The 17,348-nt window shown below is 50.8% G+C and overlaps 1 protein-coding gene across 6 annotated transcripts; it reads left to right on the forward strand.

Annotated features, from left to right (window-relative positions):
- Window positions 1-1,676: 1,676 nt before the first annotated feature.
- On the forward strand, window positions 1,677-16,678 carry LOC141934105 (von Willebrand factor A domain-containing protein 5A-like). Of its 6 annotated transcripts, none has more exons than XM_074849396.1 (21): window positions 1,681-1,778; window positions 2,481-2,804; window positions 3,552-3,710; window positions 4,423-4,558; window positions 5,336-5,404; window positions 6,768-7,015; window positions 7,128-7,350; window positions 7,729-7,868; window positions 8,001-8,115; window positions 8,281-8,408; window positions 8,553-8,641; window positions 8,892-9,036; window positions 9,446-9,528; window positions 10,004-10,118; window positions 10,308-10,472; window positions 10,766-10,869; window positions 11,117-11,295; window positions 11,460-11,666; window positions 14,372-14,595; window positions 14,903-15,026; window positions 15,203-16,678. In XM_074849396.1, the coding sequence occupies exons 5-21, from the start codon at window positions 5,362-5,364 to the stop codon at window positions 15,280-15,282; spliced, it is 2,412 nt and encodes an 803-aa protein (XP_074705497.1). In that variant the 5' UTR covers window positions 1,681-1,778; window positions 2,481-2,804; window positions 3,552-3,710; window positions 4,423-4,558; window positions 5,336-5,361; the 3' UTR covers window positions 15,283-16,678. The 6 variants fall into 6 exon arrangements, with proteins under 6 accessions (XP_074705498.1, XP_074705497.1, XP_074705496.1 ...); XM_074849395.1 differs by having other exon boundaries at window positions 3,552-3,706; XM_074849399.1 differs by lacking the exon at window positions 4,423-4,558 and having other exon boundaries at window positions 3,552-3,706.
- Window positions 16,679-17,348: the final 670 nt, after the last annotated feature.

Genomic DNA, 17,348 nt, shown 5'->3' on the forward strand with positions numbered 1-17,348 from the left:
CTTCTCTGAGCCACTAATGATGTTGAGATAAAATGGTGTTTTGTCTTGAAAGAAATGTCCAGTTTAAAGAAGCTGGAATCAAGACACAGTCATGTTGCAAGATACCAGAGGGTTTACTTTTGTCTTTTTTTTCACACACTGAGGGTGTGTGCTGCAGGATTGGAGGGACACTGTGAATGAACATTTTAAAATGCAGGGATGGTGGGGCACGGATGGAAACATACTCAGTGCAGTGTCCATACTGATGAATGGAATAAAGTGGTTCAGTTCAGTGGGGAGCCCAGGGTTGAATTCATCCGTTCATCCATTCAAGCACTGAACACTGTTTATATCCAGAAGCAGACCACCAAGCTCTCAGCATTTAGCAGAAATCTCAGCAATGCTTTCTAAGAATTCTGAGAGTTTTTCAAGGCACATTTTTAATAATCAACATTGGAAAAGAAAATTCCTGAAAAACAACACTGATGAAACCCAGCTTACTGAAATGTTGCAGGGTAAGGAAAAGAAATTTCACTGTTCCAGAAGCAAATCAGGATTTGACTGTATCTATTACTCCACAGTCACGCACGTGGACATCAGGCTACCTTGTAGCTGCTCCTCTGACAAGATTGCACACAATGTCCCTAGTGCACTTAGGTGACTCCAGCTCTCAACCTAAATAGTCCGTCCTCTGGTGAACAAGGAGGTCTTGGTGTCCCGCAAGATGTGGGCTTCCAGAGGTCACCCGTAGCAGCACCCCTCCCAGGTCTGGAGCATTCACTTTTCTGCAGGTGTATGACTCCAAGCAAGTTCAGCAACGTCTAGAATAAAGACCCAAGATGACCATCTCTTCTACCAAGGTTTTCTCACTGGTCCAAAACTCACTTCCTACCTGTATCCTCCCGGACCCGATGAGGCCCACTGGAAAAGGAGAAGTCAGGGGAGAGTGTCAGGAAGGCAGGCTGAAGTGCCTGTGTTGGTGCACTTTGGCTGCAGGAATGGGATGGCTCCCTGCCCAGCAGCCACTTGAGCTTCTGGTGCGGGGGAACACGGGAGCCTTCCCCCACTTTCCTCCCCCGCCTCCAACCCCCCCGCGGGGCAGGCGGTACCGGGCAGCACCCTCTTCCCACCACAGGCAACACTGCTGCAGTTCACTCTCCGAGCAGCCCCTGCCACACACAAGAGGCCTTTCCCAGGCGGTATCCCCAGCTCGGAGCCCCCAGGACAGGACCAACCCACAGCATCTTCTCGATTAGTGCTGCTCCTCCCAGCCTGGCTCCCCAGTCCTGGTCCAAAAAGCACCCTCTGTGTGGGTTCTCCATCACTCCTGCTTCCCATGGCTCCACTGACCTCCCGGAGCTGCCCAGACATCTGGAGCAACCCCACACCCAGTGCCTCCCACCCCCCAGCAGGCAGGGCTGACAGCATCTCCAGTGCCCCCAGCTCATCCCAGCAGGCAGGGCTGACAGCATCTCCAGTGCCCCCAGCTCATCCCAGCAGGCAGGGCTGGCAGCACCCCTGGTTCCCAACCGTATATCCCAGAGTGCACATTTGGCAGCATTCCTTTTCCTGGAACCTGCCCAGGCACTGCGGCACTGACCGCATCTCCCATCTGTCCCTGCGGCTTCTTGCAAAGACCAGTCCTCCTCCTCCTCCTCCTTCTCCTCCTCCTCCTCCTCCTCCTCCTCCTCCGAGCACGGCTGTGAACACCCCTTCATGCTGCAGCTGACGGGTGTCAGTCCCGGGGCCCTCCCTGTGTCTGTCTGCTCGCTGCTCCTGTTTCAGTCTGCTGTTGCATGGTGAGTGCGTTTGTCTGTGCATCCATCCTTCCTTCCTTCCCTCCTCGAGGAAGGATTGCCGACCTGCTCTGCGTGCGTGTGTGCAGTTGTCTGTCTGTGCTTGCCATACCCTGGCAAAGGCTTGGAGGCTTCTGTGTGTCTGTCTGTTTGCTGCCCCATCCTGCCAGGCCACCTAATTCGACTGGTACCTGCACGTTCGGGATCTTTGAGGTGGAGGATAGCAGGCTAAGGTCCAAATTCACAATGAGGCACACGTACAGGTCATGCTATTGGTAAACTCAGTCTCTTACCTGACAGACAATAAAATACAGGAACATGGATGTGCAAGCATCTAAACCAGGGTTTCTACTATGAAATACATCTTTAGTCTCTTATCAATTTAGAAACTTCCAGTCTCATCACATAGGTGCTATTTGCCCAGGAATTCCTCTGACGAAGGGGTCCTCCAGAGCCCGGAGGATTATTGAAGCACAGGTTAAAGAAACTGGCAGCAAGGATGGCTGACCAAAGATAGAAGGTCTGAGAGCAGCAGAGAGAGCGCGTGTGCTTTCTCGTACGAGTAAAGCGAGGAGAATGATACCTGTCCTTAACGTCTGGTGGTGAGTGAAGTCCAAATCCCTGGTGCCGGGTTTGGATCTGCTGACTTTCCTTCCTTTCTTTTCTTCTTCGACTTTTCTCGCTCTCTGCTTTTGCTCTGCACAGATCCCAGACTTACACGAAAAATTTACGTTGATTCTTGTGGAGTCGTTTGAGATTTACATGTGCTAAGAAAAAGGGAGCATTAACTCGGGCCTGTCTGGGGCAGCGCTGGCATGGAAGAGCTGTCAGTGCTGGGCTGAGTCAGGGGAACCGCGGATGGTTCTTTGCCTGGGGACAAAAGGGAGGTTCCTGAGAGCCATTCCCTTGGAAATCCCACCCCGCGCAGGATCATCAAGAGCTGACAGCTCCTCCCAGCTCCCTGGGTGCTGTGTTATCATACGTGGGAGGGACCGGCATAACCGCGCATCGCACAGTCCCGGCCGCAAGGTTAGAAAACCTTTTGGAGACTGTTCCTCCGCCCCCCACCCCGATTTTGGTAACAGTTACCGCTTCAATCCTGGGGCGGATTTCCACCAGTTAGGGTTACATCTGCCCCGGTATCCGGCAGACCCGTAACCCGCTGTCACCACGCCGGCTCCATCCACAGCGTTATAAGCGGAGCGAGAGGGCGACGGTGGCTTCCCCCGCGCCGTCCCCTTCCCCCCGCCTCCCCGCTGAGCCGCGCTGGAGGGGGCCCGCCCCTTCCCTGGGCTCGTTTCCAGGGGGGGACACCCCGTTACGGCAGGCGGCTCTTCCCGTGCCCGAGGCAGGGGCGGCCGGGCCGATGCCCCCGGGCTCCGCGCTGCCCCTCCCGCCCCGTCCCTCGCCGCCTCCACGGCCGGCGGCCGCAGGGAGATGCTGTCGCTGCGCTCCTGCCCCGTCCCCGCCGGGGTCCCCGAGGTCTCCCGGCCCCGCCCTCCCCTCCCAAGCGGCTCGTGTCTCAGCGGTGCCCGGGACGGGCCGCCCCTGCCCCCGCCCCGTCCCCCCCGGGACCCCCTTGCGCTGCTGCGCCTGCAGCTCACCCGGGGCTGCAGCTTCAGCTCCAAACGTGCCCGTGTCCGCTCCGAGCCCGTTAGCAACAGCCAAGCACAGCACATGTTCTCCTTGCCCTACCCCGCGCTTCTTGAGGCACTTTAGTACTTCAGCTGGGCTGGGACATTCAGATAATTCCTCCTCACTTTCCCGATTCACCAGGAAAACCACCTGGGCCAAGTTTGTTGTGACTGCCCTCCGCGGCTGTGTGCGGGGACCAGCCAGGCTCTCAGGCTGCATCTTCCTCATTATCCTTTCTCCAGAAAAGTATTTCTTACTGGGACCCACGGACTGTGCCAAAGGCTTTGCCCCAGGCGGTAGGTGCTGCTTCGCCATGATCCCAGTAGGAAAGACATTCAGATTCTGCAAAGCATACTTTGAAATGTCATTTCTTAGAGCTGACACTAGAAAGGAAGAGAGAACAGCATAGATAATTTTACGCCCCCTCAGATGCTGGGAAACTCGGGTTGTGCAGCATCGAACAGGCCTCTAATCAGCACAGAGCACATTACAATGCGCATGTTCCAGAGCCGGCTCTGTTCCAATGAGCTGCCCGGGGTTATCCTGCGGCCGTGGGATTATGTGCAGCGCAGCACAGGCCTGAAGGTCAAGCTGTTATGTGCAGCGCGGTGCAGTCCTGTCCCGTGCCTCCTTGGGTTAACTGCTACGTGGACCACTAACTCTTCAGCGTACAATGGTCCCCCCATCAGGATCGCTACAGCAGAGAATGCACATCCCTCCTTCCTTTCCTCGTTCGGTCTCAGCTCACATGCCCCTCACCCCTCATTCATTCCTCTGCCCCATTCTCACCCCCTCTTTCTGTGCGCACTGGCAAAACCCCTGCAGAAGTTTAGAAGTTAATCTGAATGTATCTGTTTTAAATACCTACAATACCATAATAATCTTGAACTGAATCCTACTGTTGTGCTAAGAGGAAGAGGCCCTTCCTCATATTTAAATTGAGGGCTGAGATTTAATTGTTGAAACACAGGTGGCTAGTATCATTTCAAATGTCCTGTCATTTCTAAGATAGATACGTGACGCCAATGCGTACAGCACAGCTACAGGAGACAGCTAGATTGGGTTTCTTCACCTTTGTAAGGACCACTCACCTGTGCTAGGGCTCCTCACTGCAAATGACCCTCCTGTCCAATGTTTTGACAACTGAGGTAAGGCTCTACTCAGTGTTGGAAGAGTTCAGACCACTGACCTGTACACAGACCTGATGGTTTTAGGTGCCTATTGACAGATGAGTCACAAACCAGGCACATTCCACGCAGCCGCATTTGCTCATCAATTCCTCCAACACCCTCCCGCCCCCCACTTCCCTGGATGTGCATCCATGCATCCCAACTGTAAATTCATTCATCCATTCCCCTCCCCAAATCCCCATATGGTCGTTTTTTTTCTGCCATTCACTCACTCTTACTGCCACAAAATACAGCCCTCTCCGACTCTCCAGCTACACCACTCTCCTCACACAAATCCATGCGTTTCTCCACCCATTCTCCCAGACCATGCTTTCCCTGCTCTGTCCAACCTTCTGCCCATTTCTTCCTCTGTCAGCACTGGTACCGGTGTCCTCCAGGTGCAGCTATCACTGCTCAGGCCCAAACTCATGCTGTGCCTTGTGTCTCAGTCTGTGACCCACCATTGCTCCCGCCTTCCCTGTGCTCTAATCTGAATTAAGCACCACCACCCCGTTGAACCAGTCAGCATTTTTGACACCTGCAATTCCCATTCCCGGCTGTCTCCTACTAATCTGCTCTGAGGCTGGTGAGAGAGGGGCAAAAAGGATCCTGACGTGGGATGTGAAGAAGCAAAGAGTCATCCTGGCCCATGTTGGGGGGAGTGTGTGTCCATATCTTGGAGGAAGGGAAGATGGAGGTGCCCAGTTTTTTTTTCACGAGGTCCTCATAGCTCACTTTATGCTCTTTTGCACACAGAAGCTGTCTTCAACCACAGAGTCAAGATGAGGAGAAGTGGCATCCTGAGAAAACAGTGTATCGCTAGGGGTGAGTTGGGGCCAGAAGGGTGGCATCTGTGAGCAGTGGGGAAGATTTTAGCTGGGGGAATAGTGTGGGAAGAAACTGATCTCTTGGGTGATCAGCCAGGGAGGCACATCTCACCATGTTCTGGGATCTCAGGGACATGGCCTGTAGTCAGCCTTCACTTTTTCTGGCTGGAGTAGCAGAAGGTATTTTTGTGTGATCCATCTCGGGAATAGGGCTGACGGCTTTCCAGGGAAACCATCACAAAGTGGGAGGATAATGCAGAAGAGATGTCTGCTACTGTGGGATGGGGGGCAACACTCCTCAGTGCCATGATATTGTATCATCACTTAGTGTGTTGTGTTACCTAGGCACATCACTTGATTGGTGAGCTGCATCGTCCCCTCCAGGTACCATCTTCTGTACACCATCCCCATCCAAGACATTACAGCAACCCCTACGAAGGTCTTACACCTTCCTTTGCTAAGTGTAACTCTATTCCTACTACAGTGTTACACCATTCTTTACTAAGACACTACTCCAACCCATTTTACCATCAAGTTTGATGCCCCACTGATGCCAAACCTTGCCCTAAAATGAGATGCTCTTCATCTCAAACCAAGGGCAAAGGTATGGAGAAGGTTGCCTTTCCATGGGCAGCTGTCATAGCAGGCAGAGAGGTCACCAAAGCCATCTTCCAACCAAATTCACATTTACACATTGTTGGCCTTAGATAAACCAAACCCTACAAGTATGACAGGTGAGAAAGGGAGGTCAGCAAGAAACATCTCTGCTGCTGACAATGAAAAGGAGATGAGGTGACTTCCTGTGACTCTACCTTTGATGCCATGCGAAATGCCCTTTGTACGGTCCCCCTTCCCTTCCAGTAGTCCAAAATGAGCAGTATATCTGCTTGAGTTGAAAATCAAGCTCAACTCTTTGGAGCATTAGTCTCAAAGCAGATGGCGGGACCAGCTCCTATCTCTGAGATACGGTCTGAGGGTTTGAGGAGCTGCAGGGCACCTCCTGCCATTTCCATGAAGCTCTATTGTGGGACCGTCTTATGCTATATGCTGTGGGACAGACAGACCCCTCTTAATGCCATGGTAGGCCTGAACTAACATGTAGCATGGCACAGTTGTGTGATCTGAGGGCACAGCTGCCACGTGCATTGAGCAGAAAGGGACTTAGAGCGCTGAGGAACTGTGGTCTAAGGGAAACATGTTGGCAGCCTCCGGGACCTTTCATTGCTATTTGTCAGCTTCTGCAACTGGCATTTCTGTGACAGGTTGGGGCACGCAACTGTTTCCCACTACAAGTAGATGCCCCAAATTTAAAGTTTCCTATGGGCAACCAGGGAGTCTGACAGCTGCTGTGTCTTCCTCAGGCTTCTTCAAGAGGAGAATATGGTTCTTTTCTTCCTATTCTGATGTGGAGCTGGAAACTGTGACAGTAAATGTAACCATCCAGGACTTTGTGGCTGATGTGGTGTCTGAGCTGTTTTTCCGCAATGTTCAGCAAGTCTCTAAGGAGACCATGTTCATCTTTCCTGTGAACTCTGACACTGTTGTACACACCTTCTATGCTACCATGGGGGACACTCGTATTGAAGCAATGCTCTGGGAGAAGGAGGAGGTACTGGGATTGCCGTGGGAAGGGGTGGTCCACGGGTTGGGATGAGGGGTGGAGGTGAGAGAATGAAATCCGCTGGAGACCTCAGTGACACACTTCTCTCCCTTTGTGACAGGCCCAGCAGCTGTGCAAAGCCACTTTAGGCATGGAGAATTTAAGATACTTGCAGGATCAGTGCGATCTTTGGGGCCCTGTGTTTGCTTGTTTCTTGGGGACCCTGCCTCCTAATGCGGAGGTGGCCATCAGCTTGTGCTATGTCCAGGAGCTGCCACTGCAGCCTGATGGAGCTGCCAAGTTTTTCTGGCCAAATGAGCTGTTTCCCCGGAGCAACTGCCTCAGTGAGTGATCTCCCAGGTGTATCCCCCAGGGAGGAACACACTGCTCCCCAGTATCCCTCCAGGGGGGACCCCTGTATCTGCACAAGTGCTTCAGTGAGAGAATCTGAATATTCCCCCTTGCACCTCACAGTCAGGAACCCCACAAGTGTCCTTATATATCCTACAGCAAGCGATGCCCCCACATCCCTACACAAACCACAGTGTGAGTCTACGGATTCACCCCCCCCCACCCCCCCACCCCCCCCCCCCCAAGCACCACAGAGAGGACATCTCAGATGTCACATTTCCCCTCTACCAACAAGACACAGTGCCCCACCACAGCTGTCTGCTGCTCTAGGGTCTCTTCTTTCACTTTCTCACATCTCTTTATCCCTTCAGGCTGGATCTCTGGGGAAAAGATGTCCGAAAATCTGCACTTCAGCATCTGTCTGAAGTCAGCCCATGGTGTGTCCCATATAGCCATTAACACCAGCTACACCCCTCTGCAATACACGGCTCCAGATCAGACATCTGCTGAGGTATGGCCCTGCCAGATGCGAGAGTCCCAAAGTGGGAGGGAAGGGAAGGGTCTGCAGCCTGATGATGCTCGTTAGGACTCCTCAATCCTTTTATTTGCTTCTCTTTTCTCTCCACACCCTACTTGTCCTCAGTTCTCCTTGAAATCATCACCCTGGATGAAGGGTAATCTGAACTTGCTGGTGTATTACAGAGGGCCTCCCACTCTCAGAGCTGTGGTGGAGAGGCAAGATCCCAAAGCCCCACCTGGTGAGTGAGGATGGTGGAAGTGAGCATTAGGGAGAGGGTATCAGAGAGACTGGGGGGATCTGCGGGGCTTTTCAGGCAATAGGTCAGAGATGAGGACAAAAGCAAACAGACAGGGAAGGGGGCTCTAATCTAAAGATCCTCCTTGTTTCTCCCCACGCACTGCAGGGTCTCTGCTGGGAGACCCTGTCGTGATGGTGACACTGATACCCAACATTCCTGAGACGGCGCCCAATCCAGGCCAGCTTGGGGAATTCCTCTTTCTGATGGACCGCAGCCTCTTCCAGGATGCACAGGTACCACTGGAGGAGGTCTTCAGGGGGGATTTTCCATAGCACTTATGCCCAGTTGGTGGGGATAGAGGCAAATTGCTTCATGTGGGCAGATGTTCTGCTTAGCTTCCCGATCTGAGCTCTGCCCATCCCTTCATCTGTCCCCAGAACACACTGCTTTTCCTCCTCAAGAGTTTGCCTCTGGGCTGTTACTTCAACATCTACAGTTTTGGGGCCACTTTCAAAGCCTTCTATCCGTGAGTTGGGGGTGATTATGGAGGGGTAAGTAGAGTATGACTTTTGCAAGTGGAACTATGGGACAAGCTCTTGCTAGAGGGCAGCTATGGGGCAGGATCTGTTGGGGGCAGTGAGAGGGTAAGTCAGTCGTCTTTTCAAGGTGCTTCTGTAGCACTTGTAGTGAGGTAGGGCTTTGCAATGGAGTGACCATGTGAGGGTAGCTGTGGGCCACGTTTTCCCTCCTCTGACACTCTGGGTGCCCTCCCACAGGCAGAGTGTGGAATACACGCAGGAAAGCATGGACAATGCAGTGGGGCGCATCTCCTCCATCTGCCCTGATCTGGGGGGCTGTGACCTGCTGGGCCTCCTAAGGTCTATCTACAGCACTCCTCTCCTTCATGGGCATCCCCGCCAGGTATCAGGGGCCAAAGGGTTATGGGGAGGGGAATGGGTGCAAACAGTGGAGTAGAGTTCAGGGCTCAGGATGAGATATTCTGCTGCTGCTTACACCAGGAGTTGGCATGTGGGGGGCATCCTGATGGCAGAAAGTGACACCATCTTTGGGGTGGGCAGCTTAGGAGAGCTGCTGTGGAATTTGCCTGCACTTGGGGAAGGCACAACTACCCTGTGGAGTGCCTCTGTGCTAAGAGGTGTCCTGGTGTTAATGAAAGGAGGCACACAATCTCTTTTCCTGTTTCAAGGCCAGCGGGCATGAGAGGGTAAGGGAGCAAAGTGGAGAGGCTGCCTGCATCTTAGGAGGGTGTCTTTCCTCTACGGGGGTGCCCAGCCTTCTCAATCTTTGATTCCTCTCCTCTCTCCCTCAGCTTTTCATCTTCATCCAAAGGAAGATCTCCAATGAAGAGGAAGCTGTCATGGCTGAGGTCTACCGTTATCGGGACCACCACCGGTAATGAGGGAGTCCTGTGTCTGTCCCCCAACATGCTAACTCACAGCCTTCCTCTCCCCTTGACTGTCGGAGTCCTTCAAACATTCTTCCAGATCCTAGTCTTCCTCAGATCTTCTCTTTACATCGATGGAACTTCAGCAACAACCCCCCCACATGCTTGCCTTACTTCATTAAGACTAATACTCTTCATCTAGTGGACTTCCTCTCTGAACCTTCCTCTGCTCTTCTCAGCACTTTTCCTCTTCATCCTCACCATGCAATACCTCAATGCACTCTGCAGGCCCAAAACCCATTCTCACGGTCTCATCAGGCAACATGTCTCACCCCGGAGGGAACAGGAAAACTCTGAGACACAGTTTCATTTCTATGATTAGAAGCATCCTTACCTCTCCAGACGTTGTCATTTGTACTACTCTTGTCCTTCGTGCCTCTCACCTTTGCCCCATTTCTAACCTCCCCCTCTTTTCCTGTACAGGTGTTTCTGTTTTCCTACTAACAGTTGTGACAGCTTCAACCTTTCCCAGGCCATGGCCCTGGAGACAAAAGGTGAATGTGTGTGCATCCACTCTAGGATGAGCATGACATCTGAGGTAATGACCCACGTGCCTGGGCTTCCAGCACCCCCCCTGCTCTATTCAATGCCTCCCACGGCTCTCCTAAACATGCAAGGCAATCCAAATCCACCACCCACTCCAACTCGGAGATGCCCTCCAACTTCCCCGCACCCAGAAGTGGGAGAGAACCCAAGTGGTCTGTGCTCTCTGTTTCCCCCTCACCAGGCAGTGAAATGTCTGCAGCGGGCTCTGCAGCCTAGAGCTAGTGGGATCTCACTACAGTGGGACCTTCCACCTGGCCTGGAGGTGTCAACAATCAGAAAAGCTCCTGAGGTGATATTCCAGGGACATCAGAGCTCCATCTATGCCCAGATCCATGGGCAAGCACAGGTGAGAGTGATCCAGGAACCATATGCACTGGGGCAGGGCTTTCTGGAAGGTAAGGGGCTCACTCCCTGTTTCACCTTCCCAGCACTGGAAGTCCTTCACCTCTGTTAGATCTTGGAGAGACCACTATCATCAAGGCTCTGTGAACCCTATCCTTTCCCCCAGAGACACCACTGCCTCTGCTCCAACCATGGGCATCTGCTACCTTAGTAGAGCAGGGATGGAATCTAAGTAGCCAGGCTGCCTGTGCCCAGCAGATAAACTTTTCTGTCTGACTCCTTCCCTTGTGTCACCAGGATGCAGAGGTGGATGAGGGAGCCGTGACGCTTCAGTACCACGTGGGCAGCCAGTCCTTCAGTTACACACTGAGGTTCTCCCTGTCCCCATCATCAGATGACAGGTGAGACGGTAACACACTTGCCCATGAGCCAGAGCGGCATTGGCAAGGTCTGGAGGAGGGACAGCAGGTGTCCTTCACTTGCATCCTTCGCACTGTAGCCTGAGGTGGGAAGAGAATCTCGTCCCCTCTGCCCTGATCTTGGGAGAGGACCTGGGTGACCATTACCCCACTGCCCCCTCCTCTTTACTCCATGTATCCCATGTCCCTTCCAGAGGTGGAACCAAGGACTAACTCCCTGTCCCTGCAGGCTGCCTGTGCACCGCATGGCCATGATGCACCTGCTGTGGAAACTGGACTGGGAGGCGACAAGCAGGGCAGAGGACATCTTGCACAGCGCAGTTAAGTCCAGCCTCAGCCTGGGGGTTCCGTCCCCCTTCACATCCAGTGTGGCAGTACGCATGAAACAGAGGGGTGCCTGGCACCATGGTAAGGCCGGAAACGGTGGGGGTAGGACTGGGAGGAGAAAGCGGGACTAGTTGGTCTGATGCCTCCTCACCATCTGCAGCCTCCTATCCTGTGGGCCTGACCACCCTTTTGCCTGTCTCTAAGACCCATGAGTCTAACCCCCACCTCCCTGTCTCTATCCCCAGATTCTTTGCCTCCAGACTCCTCCATGTTGTTCTCTCCCTCTTGCAACCTGGTTCCCTGCCAGCTGCTCTGGTTGCGTGGCTTCATGCCTGTGTGGTTCAAGTCCACCAAGCTTTGGATAGTCCAGAAGTGCCAGTTCTGCCTTGAGATGCTTGGTCACAAAGCCCCTGACACTGAGGCACTCACTCTGCTTTCAGCATCCTGTAAAGGTAAGGAGAAACTTCTTAGCTGAGCATTCTCAAACTGTGTTGGACTAGGGCTGAACTCTCCTTTCAGCATTTATCTTCTCACCAGACTTCCTGATTATCATTGTGCTGGGGATGGATGGAATGACAAAGCAAACTCCTGCATCTCAGCTCTGGGCTGGAAACTAGGAATCAAATGCCTTAATACGTCCCTGAAGTAACCTTATCCTTGTCTTTAACAATCCTTGACTCCATACTCAAACACTAAGTTTGTCACAAAATATCTTCACGAATCTTTAGCTTTATCCTCATATAGTTCAGCAAAAAAGAGCCAGCTAGCAGAGGCATAGCCATTCGCACAGCAGTTTCCAGGCTTCCTCTCCTTCCAGCCTTCTGCCTCTACAGGTCTGATGATAAGGAGAATTTGGGAGATTGTCAAAGACCATGTTAAATTCGGGGTATACAGAATCCGCTGCCCTTCTCCTGTCCACAGTGCCAGTGACGTCATCTGAGAAGGCAGTGAGGTTGGTCAGGCAAGATTTACTTTTGATAAACCCATACAGGATGGTCCTTCTAAGAGGATTTGCTTCATATTCTTCCTAGGGACTCAGGGGAGGCTGACCAACCTGTAGGTCCCCGAACAATTTTTTCCCTTCTTGAAGATGGGTGAGATGTCTCACTCTTTTCCAGTCATCAGGATCCTCTCACAGTTGCCATGATATTTTGAAGATGATAAAGTCACTACCTTGCAGTGGCATCAGCCAACTCCTTTGGCACTCTTGGATGCACCTGATCCCATGGACTTGTGTAGGTCTAACCGACCTACATGCTTCCTCACTATCTTCTTCTGCTGTGGGTACTGCTTCACTCATACAGCATCTGCTGGGAGACTCAGAGACATGGTAGACCTGAGGGAAAACATTACCAGTAAAAATTGAGCCCAAAAAGTTTGAGACTATGACTGCCTTTTCCACATCCTTTGTCACAGAGTCCCCTGCACCACTGAGCAAGATGTCCACGCTTGCCCTAGGCTTCCTTTTGCTGTCAATGTGCTTAGAGATGCCTTTCCTGTGGTCCCCCACCTCCCTTACAAATTTCAACTCCAGCGGCACTTTCGTGTTCATAACTCCATTTCTGCATGTCTGGGCAATGTCTCTGTATTGCTTTCAAGTAGTCTGTCTCCACTTCCACCTTTGCATACCTGCTTTTTGTGTTTGATCTGACTAAGGAACTAAGGAACTAAGGAACTCTCTGTCCATCTATGCTGGCCTTCTAGCACACTTCCTTGAATTTCTGCCACTGGACTGGACCATCTTTGATCTCGGAGGATTGGATGCTGGAAGATCAAGCTGTGTTGGACCCTTTGGCCTCCACAAATTTCCCGCAGAATCCTGAACAAGGCAAAATCCATTCTTCTGAAGTTCAGGAGTTGTAATTCTGATGTTTGCCTTGCTTACTCCTCTCAGGATCGTAAACTCCAGTCTCATGATTGCTTCAGCGAATGCTGCCCTTGACCTTCACATCTTCAACCAAGTTCCTCCCTGTTTGTGAATAGCAGGTCTCTCCTGGCTGGTTCATCAAGCACCTGCATCACAAAATATGCTTCAGTACATAACAGCAGCCTCCTGGATTTCTTGCAGTGTCACGGTCCACTCGGTGGACTCGTGATGGTTCGTTTGCTACAATCTCGAAAGTGCAAAATTAAGGTGACCAACACCAAAGGGGATAGCAGTAGTCAAAGAGTGAAACTTTATTGTGTTGCCCGTGAAGCAGCACGCGATAGTTAGAGATGGGTGAAAGAAAGGAGGAAAGTAAAGTTAAGTTTAGAGAGAGGAGGGAGAGACGTTATAGCTACCAACACTGATCTCACGACGTCCTAACGGTCCCGGGTCCAGCTGATGCTGCGTCGTCGATCGTCGTGGTCCTTGATGGGGAAGCTTCCGATTTTTGTTGTCCAGAAGTCATCTTTTATGCTCAGTAACACAGCTTGCTCCTCCTCTGCCTCAGGGGTCTCCGCCCTTCTCAGAATTCAAAAATCATGAAGATAATAAAAAATTATTGGAATGTCCATTCTTAGAGCTATTCAAGTTTGACTACACAGGTTCCTGAGCAAGCTGTTCTAATAAGATTTTCTTTGAGTAGGGATTTGGATGAACTGACTTCCAGAGGTCCTTTCCAACCTCTGTATACCTTTAGGCCAGCCCTAGTGGCCCCTAGTTCTGGTCCAACTACTCTGTGCCCAAGTGCTTCTTTTTCTGCCCATAAAATCTCTTAAATCTGCTCCAGAACTGAGCCATGCCTGGGACTATAATGCCCATGTGCTGTCATGGAACATGGAAAGGAAGAGCTCATGCTGAGGCTGGTGAGTTTAAGAGTGGATGATGGAGAAGGACCCCTGTGGGGCCCTCAATGGTGAACATGAGCCATGAAGTGGCAGGAAAGAGTAATATTAATGATAATCATGGGAGGAATTAAAGGTATTCAGAGAGAATTATGTTGGGTAAACTAGAGCATATAGGACAGATTTTAGGATACTTACAAGGGACTGGGAAGATCTGAGGATGCTCTGGGAGGTCTGGAAAAAGGTCAGGATGCTTGTGGAGGACTGGAAAAAAAAATGGAAAGTCCAGAGAGGATGGAGGACCATTAACTATATCTGGAGAAGGCAGAATTTAAGGTTAATAGCCGTTGCCTGTCTCATGAGCTGTGTGACTGTTTCTGTCTTCCAGAGCAGGACCCTCCTCCTGAAGAGCAGCTGATGGAAGAACTGCCAGCATCTAACATCAGTTGGGACTGGACAATTTCACCACTGTCGACAAGACTGTGTGACTTCTCTGGGCTCAGGGTAGTGGTGGCACTCCAGAAAGCAAATGGCTCCTGGGCCCTCACCGCAGCCCTGGCTTCTGCCTTGGGGCTCAGCAAGGATGATGTTGAGGGACGAAGGCCCAGTGAAGTAAGCAGATCAGGGGCAGGAGCGGGGCATTGTCATGAGCTGAACCTTCCTCTGCTCCAAGTTTCCAGTCTGAGCTGAACTGAGAGGAAGAGATCAAAGCAGTTGAGATATAGAGCCTTGTGGAAGGGGGGTGTGGAGGATGTGGGATGGAATCAGCAGAGGTACCTGGGAACTTTCCAATTTTGAGCATTTCAGAAGCTTAGAGAGTTTGTGTGTATGTGTGGCGATCTTACTTTTTCCACATGCTGGTTTAGGTCTGATCTGTCTTTTTATTTCTTCTCCTTGATTGTTCTGTTTTCCCCCACAGGATATGCAGCCAACTGCCTGGGCCACCATTTTGGCTTTAGTCTGGTTGCACCAGTATAAATGGAAGGTACCTTGGTCAGAGCTTCTGGAGGGCAAAGCTTGTAGGTGGCTGCAGGACCAGGCTGGTAAGAAGATTCTGGTGGGAGGAGTTGCTTTGGGTCTTTCTCACCCAAATCCGCAGCTGACACCCTTTGACCTTTGTTCCTCTTTCCCAGTGCTCCTGTAAGGCAGACTGTATATGCACACACTGTATTCCCTTACTGAGTTGTGGTCCCCCTGTACTTTTTCTCTCTGCTTGCAGAGGTCCAGCTGGATGAATGTCTGGAGGCAGCAAATTCCCTGTTAGGCTGCTTTGTGGAGCCCACCATCTTCAGGATTTGAACTTACTCTGCTACTGGGGGTGGGCAAGAAGCTGCATGGGAACACAGCCAGGACAGCTGACCCAAACTGGCCAAAGGAATATATCACACACCATTAACATCGTGCCTTTGTGGGACTGAGTGAGTGAGTGAGTGAGTGGCTGGGTGGGTGTTTAGTTGCTGTCCAGGGCCAGCCCACTGCAGCTGGCTTGTTCACACATTTGCTGTTTACCAAAATATAAGAGTTTCCACTGCATTCTGAAAAATAACCCTAAATGCATATACTAAACTTTGCTTCATTTTTCCACATTCTGCTTTTGTCTGAGGTACCCAAATAGTCATCTGCTCAAAATACCAGACCGCAGGGAGAAAATTCCTGTTCAGATACTACACAAAAACATCTATCTGTCTGTGTCTGTCTATGCCTACCTACCTACTCTGTACCTTTCTTATGTTTTCCGTAGAAATGTAAGACCAATGTTATTTGGTTTTGCAGGCATTAATTCACTCATCCTCACAACCTAGATGACTTTTTTGTGGTTGTTTTTAAAGAAGGGTTTGTCAAATAAAGGGTGGATTTCATTGTATCACTGCAGTGCCTATGATAGGCACCCAGTGCCATTTCAGCTGTTCTGGGGTATCTGAAACACCTTCCAGGTAGGAGGCAGGATATAAAGGACTGATTTTCTGCAGTGACAGCTGGAGTGTGAATGGAATACCATGTGGCATGGGATTCAGGTGCCTAAATATGGATGTCTAGTGCTGTTTATGATGTTCTAGGCTTTTCAAGTGTATTGGGTTTACATGGCAATGTTTTGATAGTGGGGAGGCTCAGGGGTGACCTCTGTGTGAAAAGATTGCCCTGTGCCAGTCACAGATGGTTCCAAAACAGACCCACTGCTGGCCAAAGCTGAGCCAATCAGCAAAGCTGGTGGCATCCCTGTAAAAATGTATTTAAGAAAAGGTAAAAATTGCCACACAGGCAGAGCAGGAGGGGAAAAAAGAGTGAGAACAGCAGTACAAACAGCAAGGTAAGAGGGAAAGGAGAAGGTATTTCCTTGCAGCCCATGGTGGAGCAGATATTCATGCTGCAGCCCCTGGAGGATCCTATGCTGGAGCAGATGCATATTTGCTAAAGGAATTGCATCCCATGGAGAGGACCCACTCTGGAGCAGAACAAAATTGTGAGGAGGAAGAATCACCAGAGAGAAACTGCTATGTATTGATCATAGCCCTCTATGTTCCATCCCCCCTGTACAGATGGTGAGGGTGGAGGGTAGAGGAAGAGTCAGGAGTGAAGGAGTGAAGCTGAGCCTGGGATAAGGATACATGTGTGGAGGGTGTTTTAGTTTTTGACTTTGTTTCTCACCATCCTGCTCTATTTCTAATTGTCAATAAATTATATTAATCTTCCCCAAGTTGAGTCTGGTTTCCCGTGATGGTAATTTCTAAGGTCTCTCCCTGTCTTTTTCTTGACCCACAAGCGTTTTCACTTATTTTTCTCCCCCTGTCCTATTGAGGAAGAGGAGTGAGAGAGGAGCTGCATGGGCATCTGGCAGCTAACTGAGGTCAAACTCTAAGAAAAAATCATCATATTTTCGTAGTGGTTACTTTTCTACATCTACACTTTTAATGGTGAATTTTTGGGCAGTTGAATCTCACACTTAAGATTAGGTCAAATTAACCCCATCTTCAAGGATGGTTACAGCATCCAGAAATCCCCCCAAATATTAACACAAAGTTGATTTCCTACCGCAGAACTTCTTAACGGCTTCCGGGACCTCCTTGTTTCTGAGTCTGTATATGAGGAGATTTACCATTGGGATCACAATTATATAGTAGGTGGACAATGCTTTATTCAGATTTAGGGAATTATTGGCAGGTGGTAATATATACATGACAGCAAGGATCCCATAGAAAATAGAGGTCACGATGAAGGGAGATGAATGAGTAGAAATGGTATTCTGCAGCCCCATTGGGGCCACAGAAAGTCAAATTGGCATCAATACAATGATCACCAAGGTGACTGCAAAGCCAGTAATTCAGAAAAAAAGCTGCTAGCTGTGGAAAAATATTCTGGTTCATTAC

Source organism: Strix aluco, chromosome 24, assembly GCF_031877795.1.
Source record: "Strix aluco isolate bStrAlu1 chromosome 24, bStrAlu1.hap1, whole genome shotgun sequence".
NCBI lineage: Eukaryota > Metazoa > Chordata > Aves > Strigiformes > Strigidae > Strix > Strix aluco.

What these genes read in the sequence shown, in the direction of transcription:
- LOC141934105 (XM_074849397.1), top strand. Translation starts at nt 5,362, where the DNA reads ATGAGGAGAAGTGGCATCCTGAGAAAACAGTGTATCGCTAGGG. An exon ending in TTCATGGGCATCCCCGCCAG is followed by an intron (nt 9,037 to 9,445) that starts GTATCAGGGGCC and finishes TCTCTCCCTCAG; the next exon opens with CTTTTCATCTTCATCCAAAG. An exon ending in GTGGCTGCAGGACCAGGCTG is followed by an intron (nt 15,027 to 15,202) that starts GTAAGAAGATTC and finishes CTCTGCTTGCAG; the next exon opens with AGGTCCAGCTGGATGAATGT.